The sequence below is a fragment of the Gossypium hirsutum genome, chromosome D06 (assembly GCF_007990345.1).
Source record: "Gossypium hirsutum isolate 1008001.06 chromosome D06, Gossypium_hirsutum_v2.1, whole genome shotgun sequence".
Lineage (NCBI taxonomy): Eukaryota > Viridiplantae > Streptophyta > Magnoliopsida > Malvales > Malvaceae > Gossypium > Gossypium hirsutum.
The window spans coordinates 9,969,449-9,997,238 of record NC_053442.1 but is presented as its reverse complement, the minus strand read 5'-3'; the positions used below and the strand labels follow the sequence as shown (position 1 = coordinate 9,997,238).

General features: G+C 34.4%; 4 protein-coding genes across 4 annotated transcripts; 3 read left to right on the top strand and 1 right to left on the bottom strand.

Moving 5' to 3' along the window:
- Window positions 1–8,294: 8,294 nt before the first annotated feature.
- On the top strand, window positions 8,295–11,457 carry LOC107901219 (aldehyde dehydrogenase family 2 member C4). Its single transcript, XM_016827130.2, has 7 exons — window positions 8,295–8,501; window positions 8,606–8,748; window positions 9,722–10,369; window positions 10,452–10,589; window positions 10,674–10,811; window positions 10,894–10,955; window positions 11,042–11,457. Exons 1-7 carry the CDS (start codon window positions 8,411–8,413, stop codon window positions 11,313–11,315), a joined length of 1,494 nt encoding a protein of 497 aa, XP_016682619.1. The 5' UTR covers window positions 8,295–8,410; the 3' UTR covers window positions 11,316–11,457.
- A 72-nt stretch (window positions 11,458–11,529) lies between these two features.
- On the bottom strand, window positions 11,530–12,281 carry LOC107901220 (multiprotein-bridging factor 1c). The gene has a single exon (XM_016827131.2). The coding sequence runs from the start codon at window positions 12,116–12,118 to the stop codon at window positions 11,681–11,683; it is 438 nt and encodes a 145-aa protein (XP_016682620.2). The 5' UTR covers window positions 12,119–12,281; the 3' UTR covers window positions 11,530–11,680.
- Window positions 12,282–17,213: 4,932 nt separating this feature from the next.
- On the top strand, window positions 17,214–25,430 carry LOC107901218 (DNA mismatch repair protein MSH7). Its single transcript, XM_016827128.2, has 17 exons — window positions 17,214–17,752; window positions 18,047–18,518; window positions 18,835–18,930; window positions 19,044–19,099; window positions 19,372–19,438; window positions 19,831–19,926; window positions 20,624–20,755; window positions 20,835–20,868; window positions 20,959–21,006; window positions 21,457–21,653; window positions 21,730–21,856; window positions 21,947–22,224; window positions 22,591–22,785; window positions 23,180–23,587; window positions 23,722–23,818; window positions 24,193–24,320; window positions 24,788–25,430. Exons 1-17 carry the CDS (start codon window positions 17,448–17,450, stop codon window positions 25,259–25,261), a joined length of 3,210 nt encoding a protein of 1,069 aa, XP_016682617.2. The 5' UTR covers window positions 17,214–17,447; the 3' UTR covers window positions 25,262–25,430.
- A 131-nt stretch (window positions 25,431–25,561) lies between these two features.
- LOC107901217 (uncharacterized) lies at window positions 25,562–27,667 on the top strand. Its single transcript, XM_016827126.2, has one exon. The coding sequence runs from the start codon at window positions 26,750–26,752 to the stop codon at window positions 27,623–27,625; it is 876 nt and encodes a 291-aa protein (XP_016682615.1). The 5' UTR covers window positions 25,562–26,749; the 3' UTR covers window positions 27,626–27,667.
- Window positions 27,668–27,790: the final 123 nt, after the last annotated feature.

Below are 27,790 nucleotides of genomic sequence, written 5' to 3'. Positions count from 1 at the left end.
CCAATTATTTGAAGAATGCATGATCGAGCATATCGGATTCTTTCAATTTTGGTTGAATTTGCATTCGGATCGGGGAAGGTGGCACGTAACCAGCCCATCTCGACCTTACCTCCATCCATTCTATCCGGAATAGCGCTCAAAAGCTCGTAGCATACCGCCTTCCAATTGCTAGATTGGGCAGACCCGGTGACTGGGTGCCCGTCCACTGGCAATCCCAACTGGAGATTGACATCTTCTAGAGTGATAGTGCACTCTCCACATGGAAGATGGAATGTGTGCGTCTCGGGTCTCCACCTCTCGATCAACGCACTGATCAGTTTCGGGTCCAACTTGCATCATCGGCCTACCGTCGCCACGTGCCAAAAACCCGCTTCCCGCAAGTAGTTCTCTACTAATGGTGATGGAAGAGCATGCATATTCCGGATATTGCATTCCAATACCCGATCTTCAGACTTTTATAACAAATAATAAATTAATAATTATCTAAAAATGTATAAATAAAAAAATCTTAAATAATATTTAAAAATTAAATTTAATACTTACCATTTTCATTTGCTCCACCGATATGTGATTCCTATCAAGACGAATTAATGATCCGGCCATTGATGAAAATATAAAAAAATTTAAAATTATTTTAAAAAAATATAAAAAAAAATTAAAATTATTTTAAAAAATGAAATTGAGGGGAAATTGAAATTAAATATGGATTTGAGAGAATTTTGGAAGGAAATTGAGAGGAATTTGAAATTAAATATGGGTTTGAGAGAATTTTGGAAGGAAATTGAGAGAATTTTGGAAGGAAATTGAGAGGATTAGAGAGGAAATATTAGATAGGATTTGTTTGTGAAAAAAAATAAAGGGGTGGGGGTATTTATAGTTTTTTTTTACCGTTGGGGGGGCAACGGTCAAAATTTTGACCGTTGGGGTACTGTTCACGCGCGGCCTACATCACGTCCACGTCAGCAGGTCACGCTAACGTGGACGCGATGTCCTGACACGTACACTGACATCACGCTGACGTGGACGCGATTTCCCGAAAAATGACCCATTCCGGTAAATAATCAAAAAATCGGTCCATTTTGGTAAATTTTGAAAAAAACAGACTTTTTTTGGTAATTTGCTCGGTTTACATGACCTAAATAATAATGAAGTTGAAAATTTGAACCAATGCACATGCAAATAGCTTTATCCAGCCCTTGTATACGAACGTTAGGGGTGAGTATTCGATCGAGTCGAGTCGAATCGAGTAAAAAAATTTCGAGTTAGTCAAGTTGACAAATCCTAGTTTAGCAACCAAACTCAATTTGAATTTTTTTTAATCGAATCGAATCGAGTCAAAAAATTTCAAGTCAAGTTAACGAATCCTATTATTTATACTCAATGTTGCGTTTACATGGACTGATTATTTAACTAGTAGACGAAGTACAAAATTATTTATCTACAAAAACAATATAATGGTTTTGCCTTTTAACTTAATGAGTAAACATGTATCAAAACAACGTAGTTTTTCCTTTTAACTTAATAGTTTTGTCTTTTAACTTTAGAAAAGGTAAACAATTATCAAAACGACGTAGTTTTGCCTTTTCTTATTCAGATCTTCTGATAACTTGAATTGTGCAATTCATATTCGAGTTAAACTGAAAAACTTAATTTTTTATTCGAGTTGATCCGAATAACTTGATTAACTCAAATAACCCGAACTATTTAATTCAAAATTTGAACTTTTATCAAGTTTTTTAAACCGAATTGGATTTTGCTCACTCTTAACGAACTTCACATGGTCACAAGCACATAGTCTTCGAATATCTTCTCATTTTCGGGATATTCAAACCTACACTACTGTAAACATTTATCAAATCAATATTCATTGTTAGTATGTTAAACTTTTTAACAATAGGTACTTATCAAATTCAAATCTCATAATTCACATCAAAATCTTAATAAAAATCCTTGAATAGTAAAAATTATACTTTCCCCTTTTCTTGGCAAAAATAAAAAATTTACCATTTAATCTCGTACTTTCAAATATTTTTCAATATGATCCCAAAAGTGGTTTTCATCATACCAATACACATGACAATTTTATTCTCATGTAAAAAAATCAATAATAAATTATATTTCTCTTTTTATTCAAATTTACACTTTAGTCCTCTAACTTTTCTGAGTTTACAATTTAATCTTTTTTTGCCACATTTCTCATCCAAAATACTTTTCATTGAATTTCATCTATAATATTAATTTTCCTTCTGTAAAATTTTTTTATCTAAATTTTCATTTTTTTTATCTCGAAATCTCATTGTTTCCAGTCCTAGAGTAATGTCTCCCAACAAGTTTGATGTCATGGTCCAATCCATCTCTTGCTGCCTCATTAACCCTACTGGATGTTGATGAACCATGGCACCATAGGAGCTGTCATTCCCTCCTCAAAACTCCAGATTTGAGGGTGGTAAGGTTTCTAAAGTTCTTAGATTTGTCAATATCAGAGCAGCTCCTTAGATACATCAAATTACCCCAAAAAATGGCTAAGAATGTTATTAAACCGAAGGAGGGAAAGAGGAGAATGAAGATGATCTCAATGAGGAAGGAGGCCAAGTTGCCATCAGCAGGAGGTCAGTTGCCCGGGGAAAGCAAGATTAAGGAGTTAATAATGATGCTCGAAAGGTTTTGTTAAGATAGATGATAAAATTTTGTAGTATTTTATATTTAAAAATTATTGAAAAATATTATGTTTACATTTATATAAACTTGATTTAGTGTCAATTTATTGATTAAACTTAAAAGTTAAAAACCTTTGTTTACAGCTTTTTTGTAATTTTGCAACATATTTTTAATGAAAATATTTTTAAAAATTCTCACATGTTTTATTTTAGCCAAATTTTAAGAATATATCAGTTTAAAAAAATTAGGGTTTTCGGCTAATTTCTACTATATTTAGATAAATAGGCCAATTCTGGAGAGAGAAACAAAAAATGCGCCCTACTGAACGTGTTTTCAGCCAAAAGCGTGTCATGTAGGACGCATTTTCTGAAAAACCTGCTTACAGAACGCGTTTTTCTACATGTAAACTCTTTTAGTTAAATGATTAAATGTTAGTGGTTTTATCCTTGAACCTCAAGTTCAATTCCTCTCATACTTACATTTGTATTTTTTATTTTATGTTGTTTCAAGTTTTTGTTTTATTTTTAATTAATATTTTAACACATTAATTCTTTTAGTTAGATGGTTAAATAATAGTGATTTCATCTTAAGTTTCAATTTTAATTCTTCTTTTAAGATAGTCAAACGGTTTGATAAAAAAAACTCACTTATTTGAATTTAAATACAAGGATGATTCATAGCTAAGTTAAAAATTGTAGAAGTCTTCCCGTACTGGCACATTCTCTTTAAAATTTCGTTTACTAGTAAGGCATGTTTTAAGTAGGACTCTAATTTTTTTACGATTTTGGTGCTTGATTCTATTATGTTGATAGGCAGAAAAAGAGTAAATTGATCAAGAAATTACTTTTATTGGCCGAAAGTTTTGGTTTGATTATGGAAGACGGTATAGCGGGCTTGAAAATAGATGATAGAGAGGAGAATGCGTGGGCAGTGGAAGAGGGATTGAAGGAGGAGGAATCGCGTCAGGCTTTTTGCTTGGTGGGGTTTTTTTGACAGCAAGTATGGTGCACTTTTCAACCATGACGAATACCTCGGCTAATTTATGGCATCCTATTGGTGGAATGGTAATTACAATTCTAGGGGAGAAGAGGTTCATGTTCAAGTTCTATCATGAGGTGGATATCTATAGGGTGATTAATGATGCTCCGCGGACTTTTAATAATCATATGTTCGTTTTTCGTAGGCCATTGGTAAATGAGGACCCAATGGAAGTACATTTGATATATTCCTTTTTCTAGGTTCAAATTCATGATTTACCATCGGGTATGATGTCGGAAGCAGTTGCTAAACAATTTGGAGCATTTTTTTGGGTCTTTTGTTGAATATGATGCGGAGCAAATTAGCAAGGGTTATCAAAGCTATATGAGAGTGCGAGTTCTTGCGGATGTGAGGGTCCCATTAAAAAAGAGGAAAAAACTGATAACATTGACTTTAAACAATTATATGCTAGGTTTCAGTATGAAAAATTGACTCTCTTCTATTTTTTGTATAATCGTCTTGGACATGGAGATAGTTTTTACCTTTTGGCGGTGACGACTAAAGGTTAAGAAATTAAATTGGGTTGGGATTTGTCTTTGAGGGCGCCAGGGAAAAGGGCAATTACAACTACTAGTGTTTGGTTGAAGGAAGATGATGGGAGAGATCCTTTTGAGAACAGGATTGGTGGGAATGATCAAAGTAGTGAAGTAAAGGATGATGAGCAAAAATTTTCACAACCCCGAGAGAGGCAACAGGTGAATCGTATTCTGGGATTTAATTTGGAAGGGAAATCAAAAGGGGTATGGGGGTAGATGAGGGGCATTGGGACAAATCGATGCCAAGACTGCTTGAAAAAGGGGGAAGGTTCGAGAATATATTTTGACTGAGAAATAGTATCATCAATAGATGGGTCTTGGGGACTGCATTGGACGATAAATTATCTGAAGAAGAGGAAGGGGCTCGTCTTTTGGAGGTTGGGCATTGGGGACATCAAAATGGGGCCTGGTTGGGCTTTTAGGATGTTATTGTTTTCTTAGGCTAAGTATATGTAGGTGTCACGGGCTGCAGTTCAAAGCCCGTGACCATCGCACCAAATGCATCCAATAGAGGTCTATTGTTTAGATGGGGATCATTTAGCCCACGAGAACTGGCCTGATTCAAAGAGCTGTTGGAGAAGCCTGTTAGATTGAAGCCGGGTTGGCCCGATAATGAAGATATGGCAACTTAGGCTAATTTGGTAACTAATCTTAGAAGATTGAGGGAATCATATCTTGTAAATATTAGATTAGATTTGATATGGCATGTCTTGTAAATCTCTAAAATAAAGGGATATGTTAATCTCGTCCGTCGATGTAAATGTATCTTGACCGTCGGTTTTGGAGGAGCTCAACTATAAATAGAGAGCCTCCCCCCTCATTTGTACTAATTCTATTCATTATTTCATTAATATTTGTGAATAAGAGAATTGAGAGCATTTACTCAAACACTTTGTGTGCGCTCTTTTTGTTGTTCTTTATGGTTCTTCTTTTGGCATAAATTGCTTCCGCTCTTCAATTTGGTGCCTTTGAGGAGTTCCTAAGGAATCCTCACTTAAGTAAAAGCTGACTTAGGTGTTTTTGAGTAAAGAATCCACCTAATGCCGCATGGATCGCAAGACGAAAGGTCTAGCCCCGTGACATAGGCTTCTGGTTTTTTTTTTTAGAGTTTAGATTAGTTTGCTGCTCTTTTAAAGTTTTTGTACAACTCAACTGGTTTTGGCCCTAATTTTAATAAAAAGTCCCAATTTTTTTTTAAATTCTTCTTTTAAGCACATTTGTATTTTTTATTCCATGTTTCAAAATTTTTTATTTTAAATTAATAACTTTTTATTTATAAAATCAAATAATAAATAAGTAATTATATAATAAAAATATATATTATATATATCATTATGTTAAAAATATTTGAAATTAATAATTCTTTTATTTATATATATAAATTAGCAATTACATTATAAATATATATTTTTTATATTTATCATTATGTTAAATGTCTTTTATTTAAAAAAAACATCAAAAAATTTGTGTGATATATTTTTGTAATATTTATATGTCAAAAATTTATTTTCTTCACATATATTGTGGCTATGGTGATTTCTAATTTTATAAAATCAAATAATTATTTTAAATATAATTATTATTTTTATATGTAAAATATTTCAAAATCATTATTTTTCATCTACATTGTGGGTATGGTATTTCAAATATCATTATGTTTACATGTGAAATATTTCAAATACACATAAAAAAATATATAACACTAAAATTTATTACACTTATGATATGGATTGAAAAATAAATATTACACATATAAAAATTATATTTACCAAAAATAATGATATTTGAAATAATTATTTAATTTTATAAATAAAAGAGTTATTAATTAAAAATATGAATTAAAAATAAAAACTTGAAAACACTATATTTATTAATTAAAAACATGAAATAGAAAAAACTTGAAATAAAAAAAATACAAATGTACTTAGAAAAGGAATCAAACTTGGGATTTAAAGATGAAACCACTATCATTTAACCATCTAACCGGATGAGTTAATATGTTAAAAACATGAAATAAAAATAAAATAAAAGCTTGAAACAACATGAAATAAAAATTTATATATATATAAATGTGAGAATGAGAGGATTTGAATTTAAGAATCAAGAGTTAAACCATCTAACTAAAGGAATTAATATATATTTTTAAAAAACACATCCTGCAAAAAGTGTTTGCAACTAAAAACGTGTCTAACAAGATACTTTTTTTTTATTTCTCTTTTCAAAATAAATTTATTTCTTTAAATATTAAAGAAATCGACTCAAAACCTTATTTTTTTTAAAAACTAGCACGTTCTTAAAATTTGGCCTTTTATTATCATTTTGAAAACCACTTTTTAGTTTTTCAACTAAATTCATCACTATTGGTCAATCCATGTGTGCATTAATTCAACTATTCAATTTGCGCAAATAAGAAGCTTTTGACAAGTCTCCCTTTTTTTCTAAAAATAAAAAATCCGAAAATAGTTAATAAAAAGTTTTCAAAATGTTTGTGTTTAGCCAACAAAAGAACTTTCCACAAAATTTTCTTGGAATGAGCACGTCCAGATCCAAGCTGCCATGACGTGGTGTGCTGGCGGCTTAGTTCATTTTAATGAGTTACGGTCTATTTTATTCTTTATAGTTGATATTTTTTTGGTAATCTACTAACATCATTCAATTGTATTTTCACATTTTGCCCACTAATTATCCAATACAGACAAATCTAGATATCTACTTGTCCAAATTCATTCTTAATTTTTCATTTTTTTTGTAATTTTTGTTTCCAGATAATGCTTGTGTGTGTACCAATTAAAATAATTTATAAAAAGAACTTATAAAATATCTAAAACTATAAAAAATCCAATATTTTAAAATTAAAAAAAATCTAAAAATCATATATTTATGAAATTCAACAATTAAAACATACGCTAGTTGAAATTAGTAAACAAATAATATATTTTTCATTGAACATATTATTTGCAGTCACATTGGGAATTTAGGAAAAGGAAATAAGGATTACTTAGAAAAACAAAAAATTAAAAACTTAGTTTATTAGGATAAGTTTTTATCTCTAATTGATTTATGTTAAATGTTATGAGCATATTTGAGATTTTATGAATTTTATTATTTAAATGACACCCTAAACTAAAGAGAAATTAAAATTGGTCAAATTTGGAATAAGAGATTTTGAAGTTAGGAAATAGAAGCCAAGTTGGAATTCAGATCAGGAAATCTTTTCTTTTCTACAGATTCGTCATTTCTTCCATTACCCATTTTAAAATAATTTTATTTCTCATGCTCTATTTTTTTTATCATTATAAAATTGAATCCTACTTTTCGCCAAAGGAGTTCAACGAGGCCGGACTAGCACCCTTGCAATCTTTTCACTTTTATTTATCTGTATAATCATTTTTTTATCCTTTAATTTTATAAACAATTTATTTTAGTCTTTTATTTAAGTTTTCGTCTCTTTTAGTCTTTGATTTACATTTTTTGTCAAATCAACCCACAATAGATGGGAAAATTAACATCTATTAACGTGACATACATGTGGGTGCCAGATAGATGACACATCAATATTTAATTAATTTTTAAAAGCAATTTATATAATTCTTTTTAATTTTTTAAGAAATGAATTAAATGTTGATGTGTCATTCACGTGTATGCAATGCCAACAAAGCAAAAAAAAAATTAACTTTTCCATTCAATTTGGAATGATTCAACAAAAAAACGGAAGTTCAAAAGCTAAGAAGGTAAAAAAAATTAAACGAAATGATAAAAAGACATTACGTGTATTTAATTTTATGTTAATAATGTATTTATGGCACATTGATTTTTCCTTTTGTTGAAGGGTTGAATATTGAAAAGGGGATGTTGAGAAAATGACTTTATAATGACTTAAATAATATGGTGCTTATTTCTTCCAAATAAAGTTGAATAATATTCATAGACCTTTAAAAATGCATTGTCCAATGACATAAGAATAAAATAAAATAAAACCTATACAGACGGCATACAAATATATTTAATTATTCCTAAGATAATAACTATAACTCCATTTTTTAAGCTAATTGGCATTAAACAAAGATGAAGGACCTTGGGCCTGGGGCAACTTGTAAGGATAAAAGGGGGCTTCTCTTCTTCTTTTACGTAATAAACTAGAATAGCAGAGACAGAGAGAAACAGAGATAAGTTAGAAAATGGGCAGTCACTGCGAGTCTTCTGTCAAGATTCCACCGATAAAATTCACCAAGCTCTTTATCAATGGCAACTTTGTGGATTCTATTTCAGGTATCTTTCCATTTAACATGATGGGGAGGGGGGTGTTCTGTTTTTGCGTCTCATGTTGTCTGGGATTATTGCTAATCGAGGAATGAATGAATAATTATGAACAGGGAAAACGTTTGATACAATTGATCCAAGAACAGGGGAGGTGATAACAAAAGTTTCGCTAGGCGATAGGGAGGATGTTGATTTGGCTGTTAAGGCTGCACGTCATGCTTTCGACTATGGCCCCTGGCCTCGCATGTCCGGCTCTGTATGTTCCTCTTTTCTTCCTACTCATATTCGATAATTACTTTATTTTAAATATTATCATCATTTATTTTTTCTGTTTATAAACTCAAACCCAATATTACTTAAAAATTAAAATATTTGCTAATAGAATTCAGTTTAAGTCCTTCATTGAATGAATATCATCCTTTCACTATTTTTTTTATGATTTTTAGAGAATTAAATCATATTTTTATTATTCTTTAAAGGACCAAAGTATAATTTTACCATTACTAATTTATAATTTTATAAATTATAAAAAAACCTAACTAAAATTTTATCCATTTTAAGCGCAAATATCATACAAAGCACTTTTCACGTTGTAAATTGACCACTCCTTCAAATATAAGAGAAAATACGACTATCAACTTTCTAAAAGATTTGTCAGCTCCCAACCACACTGTTTTTTATTTCATGGAGTGGAGCTCCCTTAACAAAAGCCATAATATTTTTTTTTTAAATCTTTAAGCTGAAATTTAGTGTTCAATGAATATAGCTTGACGTTTTCAAAGTACGGGAAGTGGACAAACATACAGGGTGGTGTTGGTATTTCAAGAATTCACATGCTATTATCTGGCTCATATACCGACGCCACCTGTGGACAAAATTGCACTACCCCGAATAATTGAAGTCAGATGCAATTGTCTCCTTCATTTATTTACAAAATTCTACCTATATACCTAAACTTTTCAAGTTTTTATTAAAAATTCTCATTAAATTCTAAAAACTTTGGAAAATTTTACTCAAGACTAACTCTGGATTAAATATAAGGTCGTAAATATATGAAGCCAATTCTAATTCCATCAGAAACTTTTAACAATAAAGACGAATAGCTCTGTTTCCAAAATCGTAATTAACAAAGTGCAACAAATATAAAAGAAATATAATTCGGTACCGTAAAGAAACTGCGAATTTGGGACTATGTCAGTCTTCATTCATCCTTTTAAATATGATGTTAGGAGCGAGGAAGGATGATGATGAAGTTGGCAGACTTAATTGAAGAAAATGTAGAAGAAATAGCGGCATTAGATGCCGTAAACGGGGGCAAGCTATTTACTCTTTGCAAGGCCATCGACATCCCAGGAGCAGCAAGGACTCTGCGTTACTATGCGGGTGCAGCCGATAAAATTCATGGAACAGTGTTAAAAATGTCAAAGGGACTTCAAGGCTACACTCTCAGAGAACCTATTGGCGTTGTGGGAAGTATAATCCCTTGGAATTTCCCCACTACCATGTTCTTCATGAAGGCTGCCCCAGCATTAGCAGCTGGCTGCACCTTGGTCGTCAAGCCTGCTGAGCAGACTCCTCTGTCAGCCCTTTATTATGCTCATCTTGCCAAGCTGGCTGGTATCCCTGATGGAGTGCTCAATGTAGTGAATGGATTCGGAGAGACTGCTGGAGCTGCCATTAGTGCTCATATGGACATTGATAAAGTGACTTTCACAGGGTCTACGGAAGTTGGGCGTAAGATAATGGCAGCAGCGGCAGCAAGTAATCTAAAGCCAGTGTCACTGGAGTTGGGAGGCAAATCGCCTCTCTTAATATTTGATGATGCTGATATTGACCAGGCTGCAGATATTGCTTTCAGAGGCATGTTTTACAACAAAGTAGGTGATTTTTTATTTTTGCTTTTTACAATTGAACAAATCTTACATGTACTCAACTGTTGTCTATCTTGTAAATTTGTAGGGAGAAATTTGTGTGGCGAGTTCTCGTGTTTATGTTCAAGAAGGTATTTATGAAAAACTTGTGAAGAAATTGGTAGAGAAGGCAAAAGCAACTGTTGTTGGGGACCCTTTCGACCCTCAAGTTAATCAAGGACCCCAAGTAAGCCGAGTCATAATTTTTATGTAGTTACCTTTGCTTGAAGCCTGGAATTTTATAATTTAACGGACTATGTTTGGTGTTTAGACTGATAAGAAGCAATTCGAGAAAATTCTATCTTATATTGAGCATGGAAAGAGAGAAGGAGCTACTTTGCTAACAGGGGGCAAGCATGTCGGCCAGAAAGGATACTACATCGAGCCTACCATATTTACTGATGTTAATGTAAGACAACCATAAAGCTATCACGTCTTAATAGGTTTGGTTTAAGATATCTAAACCATAGTGATTTGTATTGTTGTAACAGGAAGACATGATCATAACAAAAGAAGAAATTTTTGGCCCGGTGATGTCGTTGATGAAATTCAAGTAAGTAGTTTCTAAACTTCAAAACTGTTGTTCTTTTTTTTTTCCCTTTCTCGATGAAGTATGGTCATTGAAATGGGGTTTTTCAGAACAATGGAAGAAGCAATCAAGAGAGCAAACAACACAACTTATGGCCTGGCATCTGGGATTATAACAAAGAACTTGAACGTGGCTAACACCGTGTCGAGATCAATCCGTGCCGGCGTGGTTTGGATCAATTGTTACACTGCATTTGACGTGGATTGCCCCTACGGTGGATACAAGATGAGTGGATTCGGAAGGGATTTTGGACTGGATGCCCTTAATCAGTATCTTCAAATCAAGTCTGTCGTAACTCCCATTCATGATTCTCCGTGGCACTAAGCCATATTCATCTATTACCTGTAACCGGATCTTATCCGACAAAACATAGTTATTATAACAGCATAGTTAGTCTTCAAATCTATATCCATTCGATTTCATAGTAATGTATTGTTTTCTCAATTTAAAGCTTAAATTTTTGGAATAGACAGCATCCTTGTTTATTGGAGTAAATTTGAGATTTTTTAAAAGGGCTGCAACTTTGTAACACCATGAAAGCACAAATCAAAGTAGAATTTTTCGTTTTCATGATATCAAATCAGTACAATTCGGCTCCTTTCATGAGATCCAAACAACAACCACAAACAAATATGTTCAACAACACTAAAAACATCAGCACCCTGTTTTACAATAACGGCGTTACGGGATCATTTCCCTGACTTGCCTCTCAATTTCACGCCGAGAACCCTTTCCATCTTGGCCAACACAGCTTGGTTAGGCACTGCCTTAACGTTTTCGTACTCTTGAACCACCTTGAGCTGCTCGTTTATCAGCTTAGCTAGCTCAGCCTGACTCAACTTCTTCTCCAGCCGGGCCTTTTGTATGGTTTGCCTAACATCCGTAGGAACCCGGTCTAAAGCTGCCGGTTCCGTCCCTTCGTCAAGCTTCCTAGCGTTCACCACTGGTCCCGCCGTTTTCTTGTTCGATCCAGCATCGAATTTCTTGATGGTCTGAACCGGTGCACCCGACCGCAGCGCTTGGTTCACGGCCTTGGGATCGCGTAGGTCCTGAGCCTTGGGTTTAGACTTGTGAAGCACAACGGGCTCCCAGTCCTGAGTCACGGCTCCACCAAATCGGGTCGGCATTGTTGAAGACGAATGTAAATGAGAAGTAGAGCTTTGATCAAACAAACTAAAACAACTGGTGATAGTGAAGATATATGGGAGATTATATAGAAGCTCAAGGGTCGGGAAAGTTCCTGGGCTTCTTAATATCTGGAAGGTTCTTTGCAAGTTTTACGTATTTAACATGATGACATTGCAATCGTGGATGTTGCTGACTTGGAGAATGGAAACACCGTAATTAGCGTGATGCCCAAGCCAAAATCTAAAGAACTGGATTTTTCATTGGTATAATATATACGCCTACTGTTTCCACAATACTTATCTATAAAATATTTAAAATATGTTAAATTTTTAACTATAATAACTCACATATAATTCATGTATATTTTAAGTTTTTTTAAATTTTTTATAATATTTTTATAATTTTTAAATTATTTGTAGATATGACATAAAATATAAATAATGACATGTAAACATGAAATAAACATAAACTACCACGCAGGTTACTATACTATTGTCATTAAAATTAATATTTCAATTAGCATTTTCGTTAAATAAGTAATTTGACTTTTTTCGAATGACTAATAGCTAATTTAGTTTGAAAAATAATAAAAATCAATTTGATAAAAAAATGTAAATATTAAGAGCTAAATTTACCATTATATTTGTATTTAAGCTTTTGAATTGAATTGACATCATATGTTGATGGGCACTAAAAACAATTAAAATTATGTGAAATAAAATATATTATCAAGAAAGGATTTTTTTACATAAAATTAATAAAAATTCAAATATGATGAATTATATAAGTTTACCATTTTAACTGGTTTTTATATAATTTTTAATAAATATAACTACTACATAATTATTTTTCACGATGTCATAATTTAATATTTTAAATGTTTTCATGTAGAATATATAAATATAAGTATACCTTTGCTTTTTTTACGAAATAATACAAAAATAAATTATTTACCGAAATAATATGAGAGATGCATGAAACCTCAAGTCAGCAAAGCAATTGATGATTTGGGTTGAAATCGATGTATTAAGTGTGTCAAAAATGGACAGGGCATCTCGGAAATCAATAATGAAAGACGACATATCAATTTGATTTCTAATGGCTTGTCATGTTGGTGCAGGTGTAGTACAATTGTCCTATCGATTTAGACTTCCTAAAAATAAAATAATTAATTATAAAATAAATTATAATTAAAAAATAAAATATTTTTTAAAAAAAAACCTTTTTTAGGATTGTAAAAGTAAAATGGATTTTTTTGGGAATTGATTTAGGGTTTATAAAAGTAACTTAGGTTTAGGGTTTGAAGTACTTTGTGAGGAAGTGATTTCGATTTTTTTTATGACTATGTTTGGAAAAGTGAGTTGGGTTGCTTTGAGCAAATTACTTTTCATCATGTTAAGAGAGAAGCGAATAACACGGCTCATCATGTTAAGAGATAAGCGAATAACACGGCTCATACCTTAGGCTTCAGTTTCAATTAAGTGAGAGAGATTTTGGGAGTATAGAGGAGCGTCTAGGGTATTTCACTAATTTTAGAACTTCAATTTTAGTCAATTAGCCTAAAATGAACACCACCAAGTCATTCACTGTTTGCCTTGTACCCTAATGGATTAATTTGTTTCATGCAAACCAAATGGACCAAATAGACAGAGTCACCAGTTTTCTATTTCTGTCACCTGTTGTTTGAAAGGCCTCTACTAACCATGATTTATAATCTAGATGTTTTGACATATGGGGCACATCAAGACGCAAAGAAACCAAAACTTGCCCCATTACTGGGCGAAAGTGCAACAAATGGTCAACAAATTCCAAATCTGTATGACATAACGGGCAAAGAGCAAGAGTAGGAATATGTCGTTTGTTTAAATTTGCATATGTAGGCATAAAATCGTTGTATACTTTCCACATTATGATATTGATCTTCTCTTGAAGTTGTAATGCCCATAAGACCGAGAAAAAATTTTGTATAGAGGTAGACATAGGAATAGATGAATCTGTTTGTATTTTTTGAATTTCCACGAGCAAGCAACTTGTCACCACTCTTCATAATATACATCTTCGATCCATCCAGCCTTCATATCCTAGAATCGGGTAGTTTTGTCCTGGCCAAAGGTATAGACAGTATGACTTGCACTTGATCCCCATTAGCAATCTCACGAATGGTTGCGTTATTCTAGTACTACTTTATTGATTAAGTAATTATCATAATCGAACGCCTAAGGATCTTCCCGGAAAGCATCTTCCTCTTCATCAGTGAGACGCAGATTCGTTATCTCATCCTCTATGCTCCGGAAAACCGCTCAAAACCGAACTAGAACCGCAAGAAACTAAAGAAACAAACCTGTCAATGATGACAGACGAAAACCCATGCTAGAGAGTAGTATATTTTTTTTTTGAATAATATGACTGGGCTATTATAAATTAAAGAATCAAACCAAAATAATACCCAATATGTTTGGGCTTAGTTCCTACTGTCTACAAACATAAAACAAAAATTGGGCTACAAAGTTTGCCCAATAAAATTGATCCTAAAAAGTAAAATCGGAAAATGAAAAGAAAAAGCCAGTAATTAATACCCAGTCAAATCTAACAGCTGGATGCAATTAAATTCCACCTTTTCATGCTGAATCGTCACATATGTTCAGAGGATAACAGTTACCAAAAAAAAATTTCTTTAATCTGTTATCATTTTATCACGGGGCATACTTCCTTTCTTCTCAAAGCCATACATGATTTCATTGAAATCCCCACATACTAACCATGGATTATTCTCTCCATTATAGAGATTTTTCAAGACAGCCCATGAATCTTGTCTCGTGCGTACGGAGTTTCGTAAAAGCATGTAAATTGCCGCATAACCTCCCTCTCATTATCATGTACTAGCACATCAATATGTCTTTTAGAGTAACTTTTCAAAGAAATATTGACGTCATTCCTCCAAGCCAAACATAGCCCTCCTCTAGTTCCCTCTGGATCCACCTCTATGCCATTCACAAAATCACATCTCCTTCGAACTCTTTCCATTTGAATTCTGTCAAGTTTCGTCTCCATAAAGAAGACCATGTGGGGGTCATTAGTCTTCAGCGAAGTCGAAGTCTTCTAAATGTCCGTGGACTCCCCAATCCACGGACATTCCAACTTATTACTTTCATAACGCACGGTCGGCTTGCCTCTTGGCAGTCGCCAATGTCAAGTGATTAAGGTCTATCAATCTCCTACTTCTTACCGGAGAGATAATCCCCTCATTCTTTAATGCATCATCATTCTACATTCTAGATCTTTTTTTACCTTCTTCTCCCGCTAAAGCCACATCCTCCAAATCATTATCCATCACATAATGGGCTTGATCCATCAATGAGCTAACCTACTTTGCACCATCACATAAGAAACCACCTTCCAAATTAAAGCCAAGAACTGGATCAACTGCCTTCCCATAACTCTTCATGTGCTCCATTCTCTGTGGTCTCCTTGCAAATCCCCTGTTTCCCTCATGAATTCCACCTGTAACCCCCTCCCCATCTTCTCGTAGCCAGACACTATTCATAGTCAGAGCTCTTCGGGATTGTGCTGTTATTGATAAATCCCAACCCATTTCTGCGATTTCCACTCCAATCAACATCTTTGCCACACAAAAAGAATCATTATGACCCAATTTTCCACAATAGAAACAAAAAAAGTGTCAATCTTTCATATCTAAAACAAACATATGACTTCCTCCCCCGAAATTCGATTAGCTTCTTTCTTTTCAAAGGATGTCTGATATCGACTTGGACCTTAATCCTCATAAAATTCCTGTTTTCTTTTCCTATATTTGACACATCATATTCCATAAAATTTCCTAGAAAATTCCCCAGATTAACTGCTAAGTTTTCAGAAAACAAACCAATAGACACGTTATGTATCTGAACCCAGAAAAGGGTTAACACTAAAGGGACCTGCATAGGATCCTCCTCCCACCTCAGTTTATAAAGTATCAACAAATGATTATTAAATGTCCATGGGGAGCCTTTCAAAACCCTCTCCAGATCCATATAATGAAAAAATTGAAATAAAAACCTTTTTTCCCCATATCTTAGATTCTAACTCCTCGAACAGGGTGCCATAGATTTACCATAGTACCTTTCATGGCTGGAAAATGAATTATACTTGCTGTAAAAAAACACCCCACCAATTGAAGAAACTCCTATTTTCTTTCCGTTCCATGATGTTATTGAATTTTAATAACAACATCCTCCTCTTCATTAATTGTTAATTGGGCTAATTCATTCTCCATAATTTTCCAGGGACAGAAACGCAAGAAATCAAGAAGAAAAAGACAGACAAAACAAGAAAACCTAAAAAACTTGCCAGAGGCGGTAGACACAAACGTGCTAGGGTACCAGACTTTTCCCTGAATAGTAGTAGACTATTTTTAATTCATGTAATTTTGTTTAAAGTTATTTTAAAATTTTATTTATACGCATTTTACAACAAAAAAAAACATTATAACATTTTGAATTTTATAGAAACATGATAGAGCAAGTTGAAAAACAATTAGAATGCATTTAATACTATTTGCCATTCAACTCATAATTTAAATTAATTGATTTTATTATTAATTTTAAATCATATGTTTTATTATTTATATATATTTTGATTTTTATATGAACTTGTTTATTTTAAAATATAATTTCTGCACATATACACGTGTGATAGGTATACTAATATTATATTTAAGTGACTTACTTTGATGTCACTCATGACGAAGTCTCAAATTCAGTTGTAAAATTACCAAAAATCCCTTATTTTTTTAATAAACAATAGATATTATTTTAAGATTAATTTTATAAATCTAAAGAAAAACACTTACACATGGTGAAAGTCAAACTTAAAACATTGTAAAATTTTAACATTTAATATTACTATTTTAATAATTAATTGAATTTTAACTCAATTGACATGAGTATTATTACCAACACAAATGATATGGGTTCGACTACATTGAAACATATTATATCTTTGAGTTAAAAAAAAAATTATCATTTCAACAAAATCCAATTATAGTTGCGGGGTTGGTATTTTGGCCCAATAGTGAAATATTGGCTTCGTCACCTGCTAATCCGGTATGGGTACAATACAAATCGTTAATAGCTAAAACACATCAAAATGGTACATAGCAAAGGTATTAAGGTCTCGCTTTAGATCATATTTCAGAAATCTGACGCTCTATATTTTTGCTAAAACACTGTAAAAGGAGGGGGGGCAAAAGTTGGCGCCAAAATTTTGCTTCTTAAGGTGCTTTTTACCGCTATCGCAACGTCTTCTCTCTCTCCCTCCCACGTTCTGAAAATGCAGCGCCAAAAATCGATACTCTCGTTATGGCAAAAACCTTCGCCGGCGAGCCAAAACGGCGCTGTCGGTGAGGTAAAAGGTCAAGGAGCTTCTCTGTTTCCTTCTAAACAGAACCTGAATGGCGACGTTTGTGGCTCCTCTTTAGAAGTCACAGGCACTGATACTCCACCGGAGAAGGTGCCTCGTAAGGTTTTACCGGTAAACTTCGCATCGAATGCCGAGGCTAGGGGTTCCTCTTCTCTGTTTTCTAGTATCATGCACAAGTTTGTGAAGGCTGACGACAGAGAAAATGGAAGTCAGAGGTATTTTTTGGGTTAATTTTAGGCGTACAAATCAATTCGTTGTATTTCTAAAAACGATTTGGACGTACCTTTACGGTTTAAAGTTTGTTAGGGTTTAATAATCAGACACAGGATGGAATTTATCTCTTTTATTCCTCTACTTTTTTTTAGAAAACTTTACATAATCTTTAACGAGTAAGGACAAAAGAAAATGGTAGTCCATTGAAATAAATTTCTTCAGAAAATTAATTTCCAATTTCTAGCTATCAAGCATCGGAGTATAACCTTCGTCAATAATTTGTGTTTAATTTGCAGGAACCAGGCAGCTGACAAATCTTCTGATGTGGAGGAATTGCCTAGAGTTGAGCTAATTGCTAAACCATCTGAAAAGACTAATGTTCTAAACGTCGAGAATGATGATGATCTCAGACCTGAAACACCTGCTACACGACCTGGTGTTTCCCGTTTCAAGCGAATTCAAGATTATTTCCCTACTTTTGGGGATAAGGACAATTCTTTATTAGACTCCAGTAAAAGAATAAAGCTTCTCCAGGAATCTATTGTTGGGAACAATAATCACAAGAATGATAGTGATGTTGCTAGCAAATTTGAGTGGCTTGATCCTTCTCGCATAAGGGATGCTAATGGAAGAAGGCCTAGTGACCCCCTTTACGACAAGAAGACTCTTTTTATACCTCCCGATGTTCTCAAGAATATGTCAGCATCTCAAAAACAATATTGGGGTGTCAAATGTCAATATATGGATATTGTTCTCTTCTTTAAAGTGGTTAGTTATTGTTGCGCCACATTCTAGTTTCATTTTGTCACTAGCTATTACCAACATTGGATTATATGTTAGTCATATGAAATGAACCTTTAACTGGATAACTTATATGGGGGAGTGGAAAAGAGTATTTAATTTTGTGATGTGGATAATATCACTATTTAGATTTTTTATTCTTCAACCTAATGGTCTCTTATATTCTGTGAGACCTCCCTTCATCTATAAGTTGGATTTTAATTGAATGATGCATGTTATGAGTTTTGTATTTATTTTCCTTAGTCGTGGTTACCTAATTCAACCATATGATTTTCTCTAAAAGGGAAAATTCTATGAGCTTTATGAGATAGATGCTGAAATTGGCCACAAGGAGCTTGATTGGAAGATGACAGTAAGCGGAGTAGGCAAATGCCGCCAGGTAAATTGTCTAGTTTTCATTCTTGTATTGGTCTATTGGAATATTATCTCTATATATGGCCTTTGCAGTGGTGGTGTAGATGCAATACCCATGGTATCTTTCTTTATGTACAGGTTGGTATACCAGAAAGTGGAATTGATGATGCTGTTCAAAAGCTAGTTGCTCGCGGGTAAGAATGATGAAGGGATTTGTGATTGCCTTCATCCTCATCTGTGTATACTTTGTCTTAGAATCCTTTACAATAAGCTGTCAACAAGAATGTTGTTTTTTAATCATTCTGGAATGGGGAGGAAGACTAGGTTTGATGGTCGAAAGTGCAAAAGAGGGAATGATGATTTATGTCCTTGGTCATCTTTTTGAGAGTGCAATGTTGAATTCTAGATGGGGCATCTTTCTTTAATTTAGCATATTCTTATTCACATTTTCTGTTTTTTTCTGAAGATACAAAGTGGGACGTATGGAGCAGTTAGAGACATCTCAGCAAGCAAAAGCTAGGGGTGCAAATTCTGTAAGTTTTTAATTTTGCATGTTTGGAGATGCAATTTTGAATCTAATTTTTTTAAAAATATTATTGTTATATTATTGTTACTCTTTGGTATGCCATCCTTTATGTGCCTTGATATTGTATTTCTTTAAGGCTAACAAGCAAGAGTCATGTTTTGAAGAGAAATGTTTTGAAAATTTCCTACTTCAAAAATGCTTGATGTGTCTAAGACTACAATACTTTTTGGTTTCATCAAATTGGATTCTCCAACAAAGCTCCCTGTACATGCTTCTTGAATAAATATTCTGCTACTTATGTTGACTTTCTTTGGTGGTTTCATGTCTTTAATTTTACACCATGGCTGGGCTCAGTAGCTTGTCTAAATAGTTTGACTAACTACATTGGATTATTATCAGGTCATTCAAAGAAAGTTAGTTCAAGTGATCACCCCATCAACAGCAGTTGATGGTAACATTGGACCTGATGCTGTTCATCTACTTGCTATAAAGGAGGTTGGTTATGCTTATATATTTATACATTCCAATAATTAGTTCTTCTGTGTCTGCTGAATGAATATATCTAGTTCAACTGTAATATGAATTTCTCTGGCTCAAATTTTCGGATGCTTTCCTGAAACTTATCATACTGAATTTGGATGTATTTTACTATGTTGTTGACTCCTTGAGGCTTGAAGTAATCCCCCCTCTCTCTATTTAAAATATTTTTGTTTATTTATTTAGATATGGGTTTGGAAGGTGTTATCTATCGGATGAACATATTGCTTATCTATCATACCATATTTTCGTGGTCGAATTTTTTGCTGTTTTCTTGAAGTTTATATATTACTTGTTCTCATTTTTTTGAATTCTTGAAGTGATATTATCTTTCTCCTTTTCTCTGTTCCTCTTTTCTTTTATTTTCCTTTTCTTTAACGGGTTAGGTAGGTGGGATTGTCAGGGTCTGGGTCAGGGTGTCAAGTATATGCATATTGTTGAAATATTTATGTAATCATGCATGCTTCCTTTTCCGCATGAGCTGATTTGATAGTTGTTTTCCTAGTGTTGCACCATTTATTTTGGATCTTCACAGTTCTTAGGCATAAGTTATTGCAGTTTGTTTTTCCATTTTAAAGTGCATTACTTTTCTATTTGTAATTTGAATATTTATTGGAATATACATATTGTGATTACATACTGCTTTTTTACTTAGGGCAACTATGGAGTTGAGAATGGTTCAACTACATATGGGTTTGCTTTTGTTGATTGTGCTGCTCTAAAATTTTGGGTTGGTTCTATTAGTGATGATGCTACTTGTTCTGCTCTGGGAGCTTTATTGATGCAGGTAGGTTCTTGTATTTACGTATGATGGATTTTTATGTTTGGAAAATAAGCTCTAATGTATTGGTTGGAATCTGATGTAGGTGTCTCCTAAGGAAGTCATATATGAACATAGAGGTGAACTTTTCTTTCAATTTTTCTTCTTTTGAGTTCTAGTTTTATAAAAGTTTTGCCTCTTAATTTGAAGTATATGTTCAAGTATTTCAGGGCTGTCCAGAGAAGCTCATAAAGCACTAAAGAAGTACTCATTTAGTGGTGAGCATTTTATCAACTCTTTTATCTGCAAGTTGAACAATACCTCTCTCTATGTGTATGAATCTGTATGTCTAGCTTTATTTGAGTACTTTCTATCCCTAAGAGAAAGTATATTGTAAAGCTGAATTGAGATTCTTGTATTTGAAAACTGTTTCATCTTCTGCTTTCCTATTGGGTTCTTAATTATGTTATGTAAGTCTTGTTTAAATTACGAAAACAGTAATTCAATATGGTAAAGATGAATTTGTCCATGTGCATTTAAGGTTAAAAAGCCTTCTACTCTCTGGACAATCTGCACCTGTATAATTGAAAATTGTCATAAATCAGCCCTTCCTTTTTATCATTTTTAATTAGATTCTTTATCTTGAAGATTTATGTAGTTTTAAATGCTGAGAAACTATGTTAATCATGGTTAGTCAAACTGCATATTGATTTTCGTTTATCTTGCAGGAACTACAGCAGTTCAACTGAGTCCTGGATTCTCTACTGATTTTCTGGATGCTTCTGAAGTTAGAAATATGATTCAGTCAAAAGGGTACTTTAAGGGGTCGCCTAATTCATATTTTAATGCTTTTGATGGTGTGGTGCACCATGATGTTGCAGTGTGTGCTCTTGGTGGATTAGTCAGTCATATGTCACGATTGATGGTAAGCCTGCGGACTAGCATTTATATAAGCATGTCAGTATACACATTAGATATCTAATTAGTTCTATTTCATACAGCTGAAGGACATTTTACAGAGTGGAGATGTCTTACCCTACCATGTTTATCAAGGTTGCCTCAGAATTGATGGGCAGACAATAGTAAATCTTGAGATTTTCAGTAATAGTGCTGATGGTGGTTCTTCAGGCAAGTGGTGAATGTTGTTAGCTTAGCAATATTTTTTGCTGGCTGTTGCTTTTTTTAGCTTTTTAGTCCTTAAAATTATCTTATTTTCAGGTACATTGTATAAGTATCTTGATAACTGTGTGACATCATCTGGTAAGCGCCTCTTAAGGAACTGGATTTGTCATCCACTGAAAGATGTTGACAGCATTAATAAAAGGCTAGATGTGGTTGAAGAACTCATGTCACATTCAGAAATTATGTTAATCATTGGTCAATATCTTCGCAAACTTCCAGACTTAGAAAGGTTACTTGGACGTGTTAAGGCTAGCATACAATCATCAGCTTCTCTCGCTCTTCCCATGATAGGCAAAAAAGTACTCAAACAACTGGTAGGTCTCCTACATCTGTATCTTCACCCCCCCCATTTGGTACTCCTGTAGCTTTGTCTGGGTAAAATAACTTGGAAAGTAAATACTAAATGAATCATTGGTTGCATGTTGTGGAAACTAGTGTTTGGAAAGCATCTTGTTCGCTGTTAATATTTTTACAACTGCATGGTTGACCTAAAAATATTTATTCCTCAAATTTTTTGGCAACAACAATCCATGTTCTTTTATTTTGTTTCACTGATAGGTTCCATGTAAAAAAGGAAGATATTGGACTCATAAGTTAAACATGTTGCTTTTGTGGTCTTTTGGCCAGGGACACTTCCTTTCTAAACATCTTGATATATAACGTTTCCTATTGTGGGGCAGGTAAAGGCTTTTGGTACACTTGTCAAAGGTCTCTGGAGTGGAATGGATTTGTTAAGGCTATTACAAAAGGATGCAGATATGGTATCTCTATTATCAAAAGTTTTTAAGTTTCCAATTCTAAGTGGTGCTAATGGGCTTGATGAATTCCTCACTCAATTTGAAGCAGCCATAGAGAGCGACTTCCCAAATTACCAGGTCTGCTTTCTTATTATGTATCAATGGGAGTATTTTTTGTATTAAGCTTTCACAAATATCCTATTAGTTCTGATTTTTCCTGGATATTGCCTCTAAGCAGGCAATCCTGAGGCTGAGTATGTAGCTATGGATTTATGTTTTGATATTTTCTCGTAGAAATTATGCATTTTATATTCTAAATTCAAATTAGATCTAAGATATAATAGAGTTGATAATGGTGGAAAAGGCCCATCTTTAGCTTGTCATTTAGGCAGTGCTAGCTGACCAATTTCAATGTGGTATGCATGTTGATTGTCTAGAAACTGATTGCTTTCTAGTAACAGATTTGGTTTCAGCAGTGACTTAAGTTAGTTTTTTTGCTTTCTGGGTACCTAACTGACACGATATCTGCCAGAACCATGATTTAACAGATTCGGATGCTGAAACACTTTCCATACTGATCGAGTTATTTATTGAAAAAGCTTCTCAATGGTCTCAAGTTATTCATGCCCTAAACTGCATCGATGTACTAAGATCTTTTGCAGTAACTGCAAGTTTTTCATCTGGGACTATGGCAAGGCCTGTTGTATTGCCCCAATCAAAAACCATGACCTCTAATCAAGGAGGACCAATACTTAAAATTACAGGGCTTTGGCATCCATTTGCCCTTGGGGAGAATGGTGTACTGCCTGTCCCAAATGACATTTTCCTTGGTGAAGGTGTAAATGACTATACTCCTCGTGCTTTGCTATTGACTGGACCGAACATGGGTGGAAAGTCAACTCTCTTGCGTGCCACTTGTCTGGCTGTTATGCTGGCCCAGGTTTGTTTCTCTTGGTCCCTAAGAGCTGCCATTAATTAAACACCTGCTTCCACAGGCTTCTGGTGATCAGCATGTTTTGTTATTAGTCTCACCTGTTGCTGCAGTGTTTCATACATTAATCTTTTTACATGCAGTTGGGAAGTTTTGTGCCCTGTGAGACATGTGTTATCTCACTTGTGGATACAATCTTTACAAGGCTTGGTGCTACTGACCGGATCATGACTGGCGAGAGTAAGTACAACAGTTTCCTAACATACTTTTCTCGTGGTCCAACACTATCTGTTCCAAATGAATATGCTTTGCTTTTCTGAATGTATTGTCAAATATATCCAAATTGAAGTGGGAGTTGCATCACCTGTGTACTTTTCTGATCCTTATACATACAGTTAACTGTTGGAATTTTCAAAATTGCCTTTCCAGATTGTGCTTAATAAATAGTTCTATTGTTGAGTATCTCAATTAAGTCGACATGTTTTTCGGGGTTTTTTCAAACAGTTAAAAACATGTTTCCTCAATCTGTCTATAGCCTTTCATAAGGGTATGTGCTGCATGACTACATTCACGTTTTCTGTTGCAAAGTCTGATTGTGCAACCTACTTTTGTAGGTACCTTCCTTGTGGAGTGCACTGAAACGGCATCAGTTCTTCAAAATGCCACCCAAGATTCTCTTGTTCTTCTCGATGAGCTGGGTCGAGGAACAAGCACTTTTGATGGATATGCTATTGCATATGCTGTGAGATTTCAAACTTCAATAATCTATTACAACTTTACGTATTCCCCCTAAAGTAGGAGAACCGATATGCTACATTGCTAGATATTGACCCTTAGTCTCTTTACAAAACAAAAACATATGGTATAATAAGGAAATATTTATGTTTTATGTGCTCCAATTGATGATGAGAATAAATATTGCATTTCTTTTAGACTGAAAAAATCTAGTGCCACCATGAATCATGTTTGTGAAAGGCAGGCACAAATGGTTTCACCATTGTATTTATGATGTTGCAAATCTTTGAGAAATGAAGTTTGCTTATGCTCATAGTATAGAGGAATATTACTTGATAGCTTCAGAGAAACATCTTAGCCAAATCTAACTGAGAATGATCTGGATTTCTCTGTTCTGCACTTCTTAATTATTACGTATTCTAGAATTTGAATACTCATGCCCCTTTCAAACAACCTACTTTGATGTTTGTGTAGGTGTTCCGCCATCTTGTTGAAAAGGTTCATTGTCGGCTGTTATTTGCAACACATTACCATCCACTCACAAAGGAATTTGCATCTCATCCACATGTTATACTGCAACACATGGCTTGCTCTTTTAAGGTGAAGTCTGAAGGTTGTTCTAAAGGTGAGCAAGAGCCAAGTTTCCTATATCGGCTTACTAATGGAGCATGCCCGGAGAGTTATGGTTTGCAAGTTGCAATCATGGCTGGGATCCCAGAAAAGGTAGTTGAAGCTGCCTCAAAGGCTGGACAAGTAATGAAAATAAGTGTTGGGGAAAGTTTTAAGTCAAGTGAACAGAGATCAGAGTTCTCAACTCTCCATGAAGAGTGGTTAAGGAGCCTAGTAAGTGTCTCACAGGTTGAAAATTGTAACTTCGATGATGGCGATTATGACACAGTATTTTGCTTGTGGCATGAGCTAAAAAATTCATATGGGGCCAGCAACTAAATACAAGAATAGCATTTGGTTGTCAGATTGCATTGCAGAAACCATGTTTTCTAAGGGTCCTAGGTGCATATTCAGCTGCAGCCACTAAAACTCCATTGTACAGTTTCTTTTCTTTGCTAAGAGTTGTACTAAACTCTTGTCTATGTATTTTGTTGGTTTTTAGTTTTAATATTCATCATGTCAGCTATCCTTGATATGCATTCGGTTACTTTGAAGAAGAAACAATCATCTGCAATTTGCAGATGATTTTATAGCCGTACATTTCTGCTCTATTTTAGTTCCTTCTTGGAGAGCAGACAGTATATTTTGACACGGGATAAAACGGTAAGGGGATAGCCAGATCACCTTGCCTCGGTCACTAGTTTGTCTGCCTCCAATTCAAGTGTTGGTAAACGCCCTAAAAGTTTGCTATATCTCCTTGATCTTCGATCCAACATAATTTTATTGTCTTTACATTCGGGGGTGGGATAAACACGTAGCCTCGAAACGGCAAGGTCTCTTTCTCTTGTTTTACAATTCTGTAATCAGAATGTACGATTGGAAGGGTTGCAACTGCTGCCTGTCGGTAGTTTTCTTTGGAGCCATGAACCATCTATCGAGGCAAATCCCCATATCACCTCTTCACCATCCCTACTACTAGTCCAAGTGAAGAAGTTGCCCTTAGTCCAGGCTCTGTTTTAGTTCCGCATTTTCTTTTACCTCACCAACATATAGGGGAAAACTTATCAAAAGCAAAAGGAATCTGGTTAAAATCCCCAAGCTGTATGCATGAAAAGAGCTAACACATGCATGATTGACATATGATCAGATTTGCATATCTAATACAAATTGGGATAGCTCTTCAGTGGCTAGTAACTTTTCATTTTTAACATTTTCCAACTTTTTGACATTAATCGTTTAGCTTTGGCGTTGGGTCCTCAATTGGCCCCCACGCTCTCACATGTCTAATTTGCCTTTGCTTTCAAGTTAATCCCCCCCAAGTTGGTATTAAAATTTTCTCTCCCTTTTGCTATATTTCAGGCATCAGCTCCCTCCCACAATCATTACACAACCTCATTACAACAAGGCAAAATTATCACCTTAACCTTTCTCTTTGACCCCACAATTATCTTCTTTCTTGCTCTCGAACGAGCATACTCATCTACTTAAGGACAAACCAATGGTTTACTAGGCAACTACCAGCCATAACATACGCCCCCTTTAAGGCTCCAAAACAACAGCTATAGATTCAACTATCTATATATTGAGAAAATATCAAGATTCCAACACGTTACCTCTCATTCATATGATTAAAACCATTTAAAAAAAAACAACCAACTTTTACACGACCGACCTACAAACCTATTCAATCATGATGAATTTGCACGCAAGCAATCAGCAATCTGATCTTATTATACTCTCCTTGTCACTGGTTAACCCCTATACTAATTCTCACATTCACTCAGCTATCTATGTTTCTTTCTTGCTTCTAATATTATTACATAGAATATGGCAAGAAGAACAACACAAGTTCTTGACTCCATCTATCTGATGAATACTGTTGAGATTTTTAGAGAATCCATCAGGGTAATCCTTCTTCACCCTACTCATTTCCATTCCATCTCCGTTTTCCTCTTCTCGCCGCTCCCAGTTTCTCTTTTCTTGTCGCATTTTCTCCTTCACCATTTCCCCCAAATACCTTCCTCAGCTATAACAATCACAGATAATTTATTCATATACGGGCTGCCAAATTTCCCGTCCAAAACACTAGTTCACATCATCGTATGCACCCCTTCTTCCATTACGTTCTCTCTTCTTGGAAGAGCAGCCACCATCCAAGCAGTTTCAGATAGTTACAATGGCATACACCTTGATGGAAGAAGGCTATTCATGAGAAGCGGTTTGGCTTGGATTAAGCTTCTCCACACAAGGTCTTGGGAGCTCCTCGTTATACTAGGCCTGTTTGGAGCAATGGTGGTTGGTTTAGCAGTGGCACCAAAGATGCTTTACACATTTGGAATCAGCTCAGTTGGAATGGGGTTTTGGGGTGTTGTGGGGTTGCTAGGGATACCTTTTTGCGTGATGTTCGCACATGTAATGGTGGTGGGGAACATGGCAAACGTGATAGCAGTATTGGAGAGTGAATGTGACGGACTTGGTTCACTATGGAAAGCTAAAAAGCTTATGGAAGGAAGACGACAAACAGGCTTAATGATGGCATTGTTGAGCAACATAGGGTTGAGGGTAGTTGAGTGTGTATTTGAGTTGAGAATATGCAGGGGAATCTGTATGTGGGAAATCCCTGTATTGATATCAATGTATTCTTCGGTTCTTGTTCTTGAAACAGTCATGAATGTTGTATTATATTACGCATGTAAATCTTGACAGAACAAAATCGAATATAATATATATATATTTTAAGGGGCATTTGGTCGTTGCGTAGCTTCAATTTTAAATGAAGTTCAGCCTTCTCAATGAACACTGCAAAGGTTGCTTTCGACTCCTATCCTCTATGCTTTCCATCTTTAGTGTTTTCTGTTGAGAAGTTTT